We start from the raw sequence: 13902 nt of genomic DNA on the forward strand, positions 1-13902 counted from the left end.
AAAGTCTATTCCCACTGTCTTTAAAAAATTGTTCTGACATTGTTTGCACACTTTAATTTCTTATTGCTTCTGATTTTTTTTCTGTTGTTAGTGGCCCTACCGTGGTCGGCAAAAGGAGAAAAGTTTCCTATATGAGATAGTAGCTAACAAAAAAAATGGCATTGATGTTGACAAATGGGATTATTTTGCAAGGTACAAATCTTATGGTTTTTGTTTTTATTAAAGATTCCTACTGAAACAATGCTACTGTATGTACAAGTATGATCTCATTGTTAAACACTCTCTGTGGAATATTTTTAGGGATTGCCATCACCTAGGAATCCAGAATAATTTTGATTATAAGCGATTACTTAAATTCACTCGGGTCTGTGAAGTAAAAAACCAGAAGCATCTCTGTACCCGTGACAAGGTAAGCAGTGCATGTGAACCGAGGGAACACTCAGCAGCAAAATGTGTGTGAGATACAGCAGCACACTGAGAACATATGGGGCATGGCAAATCCTGCCTCGGGCAGCATGGTACAGCTGCACTCTAGATCGCAGGGGTGTGCTGGGGTTGCCTGCTGGACGCTTTTTTAGCCCAAGAGAGGAAGAAGTAGTTGCTGCTCTGAAAGGTGTTCTCAGAAGCAACTGGTTTAAGGAAGGGAGGGACAGAGCAAGCCTCTGTTTGAAAGGGCTTGTGGTGGGTCCCTCCAGGGGAGACTGCAAAACCATCAGCTGTGCATGATCGTGCTCCAAGTCTTCTGAGCAAGAGGTGAATGTGGCTTTGGTGAGGGGCTGCTAAAGGAGCAAGAGGTCCTCTTCTCTGCCCAGGCTGCCTGGGGTCACTGTCAGGTCTCTGCTCTCCTATGGCGGCCTGAGTCTGTTTCAAAATTTGTAAATTGTGAAAGATAACCATTCTGCTCTATGCTGCAAATAAAAGGAGACAGCTCATTTGATTCCTTGATTGTTTTAGATTTCCAAATAAGTCAATGTCAAAAGTAAAAGATGATTGGGGTTTTTTTGATTCAGGAAGTTGGAAATTTGTATGATATGTTCCACACACGGAATTGCCTGCACCGGCGAGCATACCAGCATAAGATTGGCAACATCATTGAAATAATGCAAGTATTATACTTTGCTTTTCTTGCATTCTGTTTATTTTTAAATTCTTGAAACTGTATCTCTGTTTGGAATATTCAGATAATGAATAAGATGTGACATAGAATAAAAGCCACTGGGCTATATAACCCAATTCTTATGGCAAGGCTCAGTGCTTAGAGTATCATAGAGGCTGTGATTAACAAAAAAAAAAGAGGACAGCAACATCCTTCCATGTGAAATTCAGTTAGAGGAAAATTACTAAAGCCCTGAAGAAGCATAGGACCAGGGTGTGCTTATGCTGTTTTAACCACTGACAGCTGAAGTCAAGTCTTTATCTGTAAGTTAGAGACCACTTTGCTCAAACTGGCTGGTTAATAGAGCAAGGCTACTAACAGAATAAAGTAATGAGCAAGCTTACTGTAGCTCAGCTGAGGCCTGACTTTGTGTTTATGTAATGTCACAGCAGGAATTGTTCAGGACGAGCTCAGCTGGCTACCTGCATTTGTACTTCTCTTGTTGATGCCTATAGAAGTTTCCCTATAGCATTATTCTTTTTACTTTTCTTGAAGAGCAGAAATGTTAGTATCCCCAAGTATTTTTTTTTTCATTAGGATCTTGGCTGCTGAGTAACCACCTGCTGAGTTTGGAAAAAAGGAATGCAGAAGATTACATGGCACAAGAGTGATTCATGACTGCTTTCATTTCATAAACTTCAGCTCCTGGTTTAGTGATCCTTTAAAAGACAGACTGAAGATGCTAAGATTTGATAGTACCTACATGCGAGGAGTAAAACAGCCAAGAAATTTAGTTCTTGGCTTACCATAATTATAGCAGCCTATCCAAATAAGCGTACGAGCTGGAAATGACAACGAGGTACAGGGAACTCTGGAAAAACTTAATCTTTAGAACATCAGTTTTTCCTACCTGAAAAATACCATGTCCATGATGCTTTCCCTTTACAATGCTTTGTATTCTCTCATTTAACTCCTGGAGCAACGAGTCTGTAAAAGAGTATGGTCATCTGTGAGGCAGTGTCATTGCAGCTGAGTGACCATGTCACTGTCTTGCAGGGTTATCCAATTGTCTAAGCAATGTTAAACTCATAGTCTGAAGCAGAACAAAGTGGACTTGCTCATTCATGGAAAGAAGGTTAAGGTCTGATCTGAACCTGTTTTCAGTAAGTGGAAAGACTCTTGAATTGTAATGACAGCATGGAGATAGGACATAGTGCAGTGTGATCAGGGTCTGCTGTGTGCTTGGAATGCAGTTTCATCTATTGTCTTCTATTTATACCATATTAATGCGTTTCTTTTTTGACTCTTGAGCAATAAGGTGTTTCAAAATGATGCTATCCTTAAGTCTTAATTTTGTCTCAAACTAGGATTACGGAAGCCTTTCAAAAAGCAGACAAGTTTTTTAAAATAGAAGGCTCTGGAGGAAAGCTGTACCAGATTTCTACAGCAATGGAGGACATGGAAGCCTACACTAAGCTAACTGGTATGAGCTCTCAGATTTTGTTGTTAAAGTAGAAGAACATGAGTACCTGTTAAAATGCTGTTTTTACAGTTGTTGGCACAGTGGGCCCTTGCCCATGACTAGGATTCTCAAGTACTGCTTTTATGCACAGATGGTGGGGCAGACCTGGGCTGTCCAACCTCTGTGCTCTCATATCTTGCTGGGAGAGCAAGACCTTCTGGTTTGAATTGCTTGTATGTTGAGAGAGAGAAGCACCAACTTCTTACATTCCGCACACATTCGAATTCAGATTATTGCAAGTAGTGCTGTCAGGAGGTCCTGCCTGTGCCCAGAGTTTGTTGCACAAGCGGGATGTAAGTGAGCTCTGAGCAATGCTGTATCTAGCTACACTAGGTAGAGAAGTACTGTATGTGTGTTGTAGTGTGAAACTAACCCCAAGGCAGGTTTCAAAGGGCTCTGATGGGGTCTGAGTTGATTTGCTTGAGACATTGCTACCCTGCTTGCAAATATAACAGAAGAAAACAAAATATATGAACAACTTAGTTTATTGCTGAAAGTTTCTGGTTGCTCAGATAAGAGCTTGTGAGAATAGTTCTTGTAGGGTAAGTACATGGAGCAGCAACCTGCTTGAAGACTGTCATGGTTTAACCCCAGCCAACAGCTAAGTCCCACACAGCCACTCTCTCAGTGCCTTGTGGTGGGATGGGGAGAGAATTGGAAGATTAGAAGTGAGAAAACTTGTGGCTTGAGATAAAGACAGTTTAATAGGTAAAGCAAAAGAAATGCACGCAAGCAAAGCAAAACAAGGAATTCATTCGCTACCTCCCACCAGCAGGCAGGTGTTCAGCCATCTCTAGGAAAGCAGGGCTCCATCACACGTAATGGTTACTTGGGAAGATGCCATCACTCCAAATGTCCCCCTTTCCTTCTTCTTCCCCCAGCTTGATATGCTGAGCATGATACCATATGGACTGGAATATGCCTTGGGTCAGTTGGGGTCAGCTGTCCCAGCTGTGTCCCCTCCCAACTTCTTGTGCAGTCCCAACCTCCTTGCTGGTGGGGTGGGGTGAGAGGCAGAAAAGGCCTTAATTCTGTGTAAGCACTGCTCAGCAGTAACCAAAACATCTCTGTATTATCAACACTGTTTCCAGCACAAATCCAAAACAGAGTCCCATACAAGGTAATAAGATAAAAATTAACTCTATCGCAGTCAAAACCAGCACAAAGACATGTGGGGGAACTCCAGCACGATTACAGAGTGAAGCAAACGAGCTGAGACTTGTGATGTTTTCCCGTTTCTCAAGGTCTGGCTCAGTGCTGTGAAGAGAAGACACAGAGGAATTACTGAATTCACAGAAACTGGCTAGAGTTGTGTTGTGTCCTCTGTTAGTAGTTCCATGGCTTCCCACTACCATGGTGTCTTTTTGTCTGCCCCTCCTGATCTTCACTGTGAGGCACACCAACATTCCTCTGGTTGATGTTCAGTGCTGTGGCACGCCCTTACCAGCTTTGTGCAGCATAGGGGGTGGAAGCCAGTGTGGGCAAGGCAGACCCTGCTGCCCTGAGGGGTTTGTGATTGGGTGACAGCTGCAGACCTTGCTGAAGAGTGCTCCCAAGTATTGGCAGCTCTTGCAGCACCTGTGAGCTATGGCTCATGAGGATTCCCAAGGCATCTTGCCTGAGTGGCAAGGCAACTATTCTGAGTTTCCAACACCAAGCCTTGGCTGGCCAACAGAGAGACTCAAGAACTTGTATCTTTGGTCCACGGACAAGGTGACAGAGGGTGAGGGCACTGTTGCAGAGGATCCTGTGTGCCGTAACCTCTGTCATACTATAATGGCCTTTTGCTGGCAATCCTTCATCTGCCACAGCCCCATTCAGCCTGACCATAGACCTGCTGCATCAAGCAGGTGAAGGGGCTGTACAGAGTGCTGAGCTGAGGAGCTGCCTGGCTCCTCTGGCACTGCGTGCCTCTGCCCCAAGGGAGGAGAAGGGTCTGGCTTTGAGGGGCAGTAGCTATTGGAGAGCATGAACTGCAGTGTTGGGCTGTGGAAGGCTGGGCAGAAAGGCAAGAAGATTAAGTTCTTAATGGGCTAGGATCTGTTCCCTGGGGGCTGTCTGGTCTGTAAGGTCAGCCGTGCTAGCAAGTTAGCAGCAGGGTCCTGTTGTAACTGCTTGCTGACCAGTGGTACCTGGCGAGGAGCACAGCTCAGGGCAAAGGAGACCAGGACTGTTCCCTGCCTTTTACAGTCTGCTGCAGCAAGGAGCTGCTTGCCAGGGCTGTCCTGTTCAACAAGGAGAGCTGAACAGCAAGGAGAGTGTTGCGAGGAATATGCCAATGTCAGATGTAACAGTGGACCATGAAGGATGAGTATGTTCTCTTAAACCAAGGCGTATCCTTCCCTGCTTTCAGTAGTTGCAACCTGTGGGCTTCTGAGAGGACAATACGCTGTTTTCAGTAGTCCATGATGAGTGATGCTTCTGTGAAATTGTCCAATTGCCTTTTGGATCTTTGCAAATTGAAAACTCCTGTGAGGTTCTGCAGCAGAAAGTTCCCTAGCTTTTTTTCATGATGGGTGAAGAACCACTGTTAGTTTTTAATTTGTTGCCTCCTAATTCAACAGCAAATCCTAGTTTTAGTAAAGGATGAGACAGGAAACTTCCTTGTCACTACTGCTTTTGCACAATGGATGTGTTAATGGGCTTCTTATTTGTCGTGGTTTAACCCTAGCCAGCAACTAAGCACCACGCAGCCACTCACTCACTCCCCCCCACCCAGTGGGATGGGGGAGAAAATCAGGAAAAGTAAAACTTGTGGGTTGAGATAAGAATGGTTTAATAGAATAGAAAAGAAGAAACTAATAGTGATAATGATAACACTAATAAAATGACAACAGTAGTAATAAAAGGATTGGAATGTACAAATGATGCGCAGGGCAATTGCTCACCACCTGCCGACCGACACCTAGCTAGTCCCCGAGCGGCGATTCCCTGCCCCCACTTCCCAGTTCCTATACTAAATGGGACATCACATGGTATGGAATACCCTGTTGGCCAGTTTGGGTCAGGTGCCCTGGCTGTGTCCTGTGCCAACTTCTTGTGCCCCTCCAGCTTTCTCCCTGGCTGGGCATGAGAAGCTGAAAAATCCTTGACTATAGTCTAAACACTACTGAGCAACAACTGAAAACATCAGTGTTATCAAGGTTCTTCGCATACTGAACTCAAAACATAGCACTGTACCACCTACTAGGAAGGCAGTTAACTCTATCCCAGCTGAAACCAGGACATTATTTCCCCTGCATTATCTGTTCTCTCAATCTGAAGAGACCTAGTGTATTGTTTCTCGTGGAGAGGTTCCTGAGTTTGATCAACCTTGTCCATAAAAACAACCCTCAGTTAAAGGTTTTGATCCATGGCTCATAGCTTGCTTCTGGAGTGTGTCAGGAGCTTCTTAAGCCAGTTGTGGTCCTAGGTGGGGCATTGCAGAGCTATGCTTGCAACACATGGCAAAGCTGTCTAGGTGTTTCTGGCTGGGGAATGCAAATGGAAATGGAGTGCATCTGTGTTGGTTGTGACAGGTGAGCAGCATTCTGCCAGCAGCAGTCTCTTTAAGACAGCCAAAAATAACCTTTCTGCTCTGAAGCCACATCAAAAGAAGCCTGTGTCTTGCTGCTCATATTGATGGTGGGAAACACACTGCATACTTCACTATCATGTGGAGACAGGAGGGGGGGACTTTGATGCTAGCATCCAAAGTCTGAGAAATTCTGAATTCTTTATTCTTTTACAAGATAGAGCACCCTTGAACCTGAGCCAGTTAATGCTGGGGTTTAGGATGTTCTGCTGAACAAGATTGGCTAAATAAGAAGAGGAAGCAACTTCCAGTGAAATAATAAAACTTGTTGCAAGGGTGAGAATTAAGCTACTTTTTCTGTCATCAACTGTTATGAATCTGATGATAATCAAGGTGATATTGTAAGTGACTTCTCAGCTGTCATACTTGGTGTGTTCAGTTATTCTCTGAAAGTGAGTGTCTTTCCTGAAGCAGCAGTTTTTCTTGTTGCTTTAACCTTTGTCCCTGTACATGCATTTTGCTGTGACGCTGGATTGTGACATGCTTAACAAAAATCAATGGAACTTTGGCAGATAATATCTACCTGGAAATTCTGCACTCAAGTTGTCCAGAACTGAAGGAGGCACGAGACATTTTGCATAAAATAGAACGACGTGAATTATACAAGTTTTTAGGAGAGACTCAACCTGAAACAATGAGGCAAATTGTAAAGGTAACGTCCATTGGTGGAAGATTCTGTATTCTGTCCCTGTAAAAATGTTCTCTAAGTTGCTGACCATCTTTTTTTCTCTACTTCCATGTGGGTTTTGTTTGTTTTGACTGGGTTTTTTGCTTAACTGCTATTCCAAAAATAGAGTCAAAAGTCACCTCCTGTCTTTATGTAGCTGAGACATGAAACATATTATCAGCAATTGGGAAGAATTTTATTTACAAACAGCCAGAAGAATGGCAAGAGGTGGAAATTCAGAAGTTGATTATTGCAGAAATATTTTCAGAAAAAACCTGTTTTCTGAAAAATACAAAATTGCATGGAAAGCTGTTACAGTCCAGTGATTGAGAAGGTTATTACTATCATATTGTGTTCATTAAAATTTCAAAATAATAAGGAACACATTTGCTTTGAATCGTAATTTGTGTGCTTTACTTTGAGAACAAATGTCAGATTGAATAACAGCTTTCTAATTTCTTGGCATTAAAGTCTGTACTTAGCATATGCATGCATGTATTTTTTCCTGTGTTTGCTTTTCAAAGCATTCATCAGACATCAGTTTAACTGTTGTCTTATTTCAAAATCATGTTATGTTAGAGCTGACGTTACTTCAGGTGGTTCAGCTTTTCTTGTAACGTGCTATACCATGTTATCAAATCATCAGTTAATTTTCTCTAAATTTCAGCCATGATGCTTAAAATTTTCCATGCCAAATTTCCAGAAGTGGCTGACTATCTAGAAAGTTTTAATAAGAATAATTCAGCTCTTTCACAGAATAAGGTTAGAGGAGGAATACTAGATGTCTTCTCTCTTCCTCTTCCTGCTCTGTTCCTCATTTTGTTGAAGAGAAGGTTTTCTTGTGTTCTTTGTCTAAGAAAAAGTACTTTTAAGAGATCCTGTATTAAAAAAGTAGGAGGAAATAGGAGGAAGGAAAACATTAAATGGTTGTACATTGATTTTCAAGTTTCTGCCCTTCTGAAGAGGAGTTCAGGATAGGTAGCTTAACAAATGAGATGGGCAGAAGAGTGAATTGCATGTCTTCTACCTTTAAACAGTTCCTTTTAGAAGCTTGGTTAATGAAAAGAAAAACTCTCACTTTGAAAATCCAGCCAGAGGTATTGAGTCTTGGGGTGTCCAGTGTGTTGTTTTGAAGGGAGACTGGATCACTGTTGGTGTCATAATCCAGCCAATGCTTTGCAGCTTCTGATGCTCAGCTGAGGGATTGGGGGAGGGTTTTTCCTCCTGTGGTGCAGGAGTTGCCTGTTGCAGGAGTGTTGGGGGCTCAATTTCCTCTGAAGTGCTGGAGGTGAGCAGTGGCTGGCCAAGACATAGCTGTGTCTGTTCTGCTTCTTAAGAGACTGTAATGCTCTTATGTTTAGAATTATAGAATGGTTTGGGTTGGAAGAGACCTTTAGAGGTCATCAAGTCCAACCCCCCTGCAATGAGCAGGGACATCTGCAACTAGATTAGGTTGCTCAAAGCTCCATCCAGTTTTGTGATCCTCAAGGTGGCCAGAGCTGGGGGAACATCCCAAATAGCTACAGAATTCTTAAATTCAAAGCTAAGTTTCCAGTTGATGCAAACTGGAAGAGGTAACTTAAAAAAGGCAAGCAAACAACAAAGAAAAGGAGAAAGTTAGCATACAAACATTCTGATACAGAATAGAAATAAAATAGCTTATAAACAGACTGCCTCCTGCCAGTTGCCTCCTGGCAATTCTTTGTCTAGGTTTGCTCTCCGTCTAAACCGTTCCTTGGCTTCTTAACTCACAACAAACCACACATACGCCTCAGTTGGCAATGTGTGTGATTCCCTGCTCTTCTGAGCAGTCTCCCCGTCTTTGCAATGGACAAATCATCGCAAAAAAATGCTGCTGGTTGAATTCCTTCCCTTCTGGACCTCTCTTCCTGAATGCTCTGTGCTGCACTCAAAGCTTTTCTCCCATGAGTCTCAGTTGCTCCCAGGAAATCTTACTTCGTCAAATCTTGCGTCTTCCCCATAACATAGCAGCCCTGGACAAAGGTAAACAGGCCACCTTCTCTCTCCTGCCCAGCCACAGCCATTTAATGAAAACTTATACATTTTCATGAAAAACTACTCTCCATCACACTGTGATCCTCTGCTTGGCTTTAGCCTAGCTATCTGCAGGAAATACCCTCTCAGGTCCAAAATCAGACAAAAACCCCTTTGTGGGTTTCAGCTTTCAGCTTTTGAGATACGTCACCATCCCCTCCAAAGTTTGCCTAGGAGCTTGCTGCTTTTTGTTTTGTTTTGTTTTAATAGTGATCAATGACATTACTGATCTTATCTGTCTCGGGGTTTTTTTATATGTTTCAATGTATAGGTATAAAAGCTTTATTAGAGGGTGAGATCCTGCAGCCCTTCATTTGGAAAAATAAAAAAAAGTTTGGTAAAAACATTTAGTATTCAGCTTTGGGGAACTTAATTGGAAAACATTTGTATTCATAAACCAATTGCTTGAAGGCAGTTATTTTCTGCTTTTGTGGAGATTTCAACTTTCTGGATGGACTCTCTCTCCACCTCCACCCCCTGTCATCAGGTGTAAAACTCTTCCTCCACAGACTAGCAGTATTTGGGTCGTCTTGGTTATATAAGCTTGTTTTGTTTCTACAAATTGGTAGAAAAGTTACGGCTAAGATATATAAGGATTCGAACAACCAGATTGCTGCACGAAGAGTCTGTCAAGCTACAAAGAAATGAAAGTTTTAGTTTAGTGACATGTTCTGTCATGCATTTTGTTGCCTTGGTCTAGACCTGATAGTGCATAAATGTAATCTGAGTTACTGTCTTTTTTTCAGAATAATAGCCTGGCAGAAAGCATTGCTAATTCCAAGCCAGAAAAGGATCCTCCAGATGTGGAGCTAAAGGCTGAAGATTTCATAATTGATGTAAATATCTCTCAGAGCAGGTTCAGAGTAAAAACTTCTCAATCACAGTGGGTCTTGTATACCATAGTGAAAATTGAAGATAACGTTTCAGTACATTCGCAAAGTGAAAAACAAACCCACAGGGTTGCCTCATAAATGCAGTCCTAGCTATTCAACTCAAGGCTCTGAGAGCAAGGAGCTTCCCCTTGGGAGGTTTGCTGTGGTTGGGAGTACCTGGGGGCAGAAGCTTCAGGCAGCTTCACTGGGCTGTCCTTTGGGCACTTCTGTTCGCAGTGACAAATGTGTTCTCCCATGACTGTCCTCACTCTGAAAAGAGGCAGAACGGAAACCTTTGAGTTTTAGCATATGGGTGCTAAAGTCAACAGTCCAGGAACCACTGCTGTGGATTATGAAGGCAAGTAAACTGTGGGCCCCAGTGGGAGGGCCCACAGGCACAGTGACTTCCAGGCTTCTGGTATTGCATACCTGATGCATGGCAGTCGCTCCTGGGTTTTGTCTTCTGCATAAAGCACCTTGCTGCCACAGCTCAGTCGCCAGCCAGCACTGGTGGGAAGGAGAGAGCGTGACAGAGGAGAGAGCTTGAGCAGTCTGCACGTATTGAATAGCTTAATCCCTCTTCTTGGTTAATTTCTGAGAAGAGCTAAAGAATCGCTTTCCATAGAGTGCATCACAAATCACTTCGAAAGCTCCCTTGCATTAAAGAGTCACTTCAGGCTGGGTAAAATTGTAGCAATTTACTTAGCTTTAAAGTAGTTGACTGTGCTTTCCTTGTCCCACAAATTGAAGTCATGGGCAAGTGGGCTTCTCCCTACTGACCACAAAACTGTTGGTGTACCAAGCAGATGTAACTAATGTTGTCTAAACCTCATGCTTAAAATTGTAAGCTCTACTGCTGCCTCCGTAGGTTGTGTGTTTCGTGGAGGCACAGGCTGGCAAGGGACCAGCATGCTTCCACTGTTTGAAACTGGAGTGTTTCAGAGCACGACTGGGAGCTGGTTGGTCTAAATGTGAATATCCACCTGGCAGCTTCAGGGCGAAAGGTGGTGGAAGAAAAGATATAAAATGCAAGTACCAGATTGTTTTATTACATAATCATTTGTTAATTACTGTTCTATTTGATTAGTGTCATTTACAGAAGTCTGGTGTGTATCCTTTTATATTTATTGTGAGAAAACTAAAGATAAACATTAACAAATGCCATTTTCTTTGTTTTACTTCAAGGTTATCAACATGGATTATGGAATGAAAGAACAGAATCCCATTGATAAAGTTCTCTTCTATTGCAAGGCTGATCCTTCCAAGGCAGTCAAGATCAGTAAAGAACAGGTAGTCTTTTATTTTCCTTGGCTGGCTTCTGAAGGACATCTCCTTCACTGCTTGCTATAGAAGCAATTACAGTCCTTCATGGTAGTTCTTGCAGGAGTTGTGGAGAGGTTGTAGAATCTGTGTCCTTGCAGGTCTTTGGTGTGTGTTGTACTATGACAATCTGGAATCCTGGTAGCCTTTGCATATGAACAGTATTTAACTTGAATACACTGGGAGTCTTAGAAAAATACAATTGATTTGGATAAAGCTCATAGATTGTAGTGGGATGTTTTTTACTGCTTTCCATTTGTATTCAGATGAAAAAATTGAAGTTCAGTGGACCCTAAATTCCAGGAAATACTAAAGCTTATTTCTTTTTTATTCCAAAGGTTTCAAAGCTTTTACCCATGACATTTGCGGAGCAGGTTATCCGGGTTTATTGCAAAAGTCAGGATCCAGATACTATTTCAGCTGCAAAACAGTATTTTATTCAGTGGTGTATAGAGAAGGATTTCACCAAACCACAGGTAATATTCACATGTTATTTTTCTTGTTCTTAGAGCTCTTCACCTTTGTCCATAAGCTTGCTCTTTCATTAAAAAACTTGGCATTCAGGCCTTGTCTTTGTGGCAGAGCCACTCCTCACTAACCTAGCTTCTGGTTCTATTGTGGCTCGCATCTGGGCGTGCTTTGGTTTCACTGAAATAGTGATGGATTGGCATTGATTTAACTTAAGTCATTTGAGAAGTCATGTTTCTATAACAAAGTTAGTATCCACACAGACACTCGCTAGTTCATGGATACAGGTTTCCTCATAAAAGGCTTAAAACAGCACTGAGAGATTAAAAGATCTAGGGAAGAGGTCAGATCAGTTCTTCTATTGCTTTTCCTCTTTTCCTTCCTTGTTCACCAGCTGTTAAACTCACTCCTCCCCCAGGAGATTCACATCAAGTCCATTTGCTCTGAGTTAGAGTGAAAAATATCTGTGGGAACAAGATTGCAAACCTCTGCTCTCTGGGCAACTAGTCTGTAGTGTGAGTTGCCTGCAAGGCTTTACCTGTTCTCTGTGTTTCCCTTTTCTGTCAACTCTCAGAACATACAAGTTTCCAGCTGTGAGGAAGGAAAGGGGTATATTACAGCTCATCTGACATTTTGTTTTGTCTTGGGAACTGGGTCAGAGCTGCCCTGGCAAGTAAAATGGAGGCTCTAAAGCAGACCCTGAGTCCATATGTCTTGCTTTGCATTCCTCCTGCCAAAGGTGGTGGAGAAGCCTGTAACAGTTGTGGCTGTAAACTGGTGCTGTGTGATACAGCATCCTCATCGCATGCCCCTTGCAGGAAGGTGAGCGCCTTCATCTAAAAAAATTACCATGTGCTACTACTTCCAGTATATTCTTCGTTGTAGGGAAGCAGTTATGGTTGTATTAAGTAAGTTTTCTCAGTAGAAAATGCTAATGGAGCCACTCTGCTATGTGCGTGAGCTGTGAAGTTTCTTGGCTGGAAGTGTCAGTAGGTTTGATATATGTGCTGGCAAATCTGCTGTTACATTTCTCCCCTAATGGTTGGCTTTCACTTTTGTTTCTCTGATAGTCATAGTGGGAAAAGGAATAGCTTGCTTCAGTTCCATGTACTTTTTCAGGTATTTTCCACTATCTGGGATCAAGCGTCAAAGTAAAATAAATGCTTATATCAAAATTTCCCAAGTTGCTTAAGAAATACAGTGCTGTGGTGGGTTGACCCTGGCTGGATGCCAAGTGCCCACTAAAGCCATTCAATCACTCCCCCTCCTCAGCTGGACAGGGGAGAGAAAATATAACAAAGAGCTTGTGCATCAAGATAAGGACAGGAGAGATCACTCACCAATTACTGTCATGGGCAAAACAGACTCAGCTTGGGGAAAATTAACTCGATTTATTACAAATCAACCAGAGCAGGGTAATGAGAAATAAAACCAAATCTCAGAACACCTTCCCTCCACCCCTCCCTTCTTCCCAGGCACAACTTAACTCCTGGATTCTCTACCAAGCCCCCCCAGCAGCACAGGGGGACAGGGAATGGGGTTTACAGTCATTTCATCACACGTTATTTTCTGCCGCTCCATCCTCCTCAGGGGGAGGACTCATCACACTCTTCCCCTGCTCCAGTGTGGGGTCCCTCCCACAGGAGACAGTCCTCCACGAACTTCTCCACAGGCTGCAGTTCTTCATGAACTGCTCCAGCATGAATCCTTTCCACGGCGTGCAGTCCTTCAGGAGCACACTGCTCCAGTGTGGGTCCCCCATGGGGTCACAAGTCCTGCCAGAAAACCTGCTCCGTGGGCTCCTCTCTCCACAGATCCGCAGGTCCTGCCAGGAGCCTGCTCCAGTGCGGGGTTCCCACAGGGTCACAGCCTCCTTCAGGAACCCACCTGCTCCGGCATGGGGTCCTCCACGGGCTGCAGGTGGATATCTGCTCCACCGTGGACCTCCATGGACTGCAGGGGGACAGCCTGCCTCACCATGGTATTCACCATGGGCCGCAGGGGAATCTCTGCTCTGGCGCCTGGAGCATCTCCTCCCCCTCCTTCTTCACTGACCTTCACTGTCTGCAGGGTTGTTTCTCTTACATGTTCTCACTCCTCTCTCCGGCTGCCGTTTTCCATCTGTCCTAACTTTTTTTTCCTTCTTAAAATGTTATCACAGAGGCGTTACCACTATTGCTGATTGGCTCGGCCTTGGCCGGCGGCAGGTCCATCTTAGAGCTGGCTGGTATGGGCTCTCTCTTGAACACAGGGGAAGCTTCCAGCAGCTTCTTACAGAAGCCACCCCTGTAACCCCCCCCACTACCAAAACCTTGCCACACAAAGCCA

At 43.5% G+C, this 13902-nt stretch overlaps 1 protein-coding gene across 2 annotated transcripts in view; it reads left to right on the forward strand.

Moving 5' to 3' along the window:
- The window catches only part of SAMHD1 (SAM domain and HD domain 1), a 31390-nt gene that overhangs the window by 14682 nt on the left and 2806 nt on the right, over positions 1-13902 (forward strand). For both annotated transcript variants that reach the window (XM_010564547.1, XM_010564548.1), the window contains exons 7-14: positions 92-192; positions 301-409; positions 1011-1102; positions 2464-2579; positions 6705-6844; positions 9661-9750; positions 10972-11076; positions 11445-11582. In XM_010564547.1, coding sequence (XP_010562849.1) covers positions 92-192; positions 301-409; positions 1011-1102; positions 2464-2579; positions 6705-6844; positions 9661-9750; positions 10972-11076; positions 11445-11582 — 891 coding nt within the window. The remainder of the gene's footprint in view (positions 1-91; positions 193-300; positions 410-1010; positions 1103-2463; positions 2580-6704; positions 6845-9660; positions 9751-10971; positions 11077-11444; positions 11583-13902) is intronic.

The sequence above is a fragment of the Haliaeetus leucocephalus genome, unplaced genomic scaffold (genome assembly GCF_000737465.1).
Source record: "Haliaeetus leucocephalus isolate CR32 unplaced genomic scaffold, Haliaeetus_leucocephalus-4.0 Scaffold182, whole genome shotgun sequence".
NCBI classification, from domain to species: Eukaryota; Metazoa; Chordata; class Aves; order Accipitriformes; family Accipitridae; genus Haliaeetus; species Haliaeetus leucocephalus.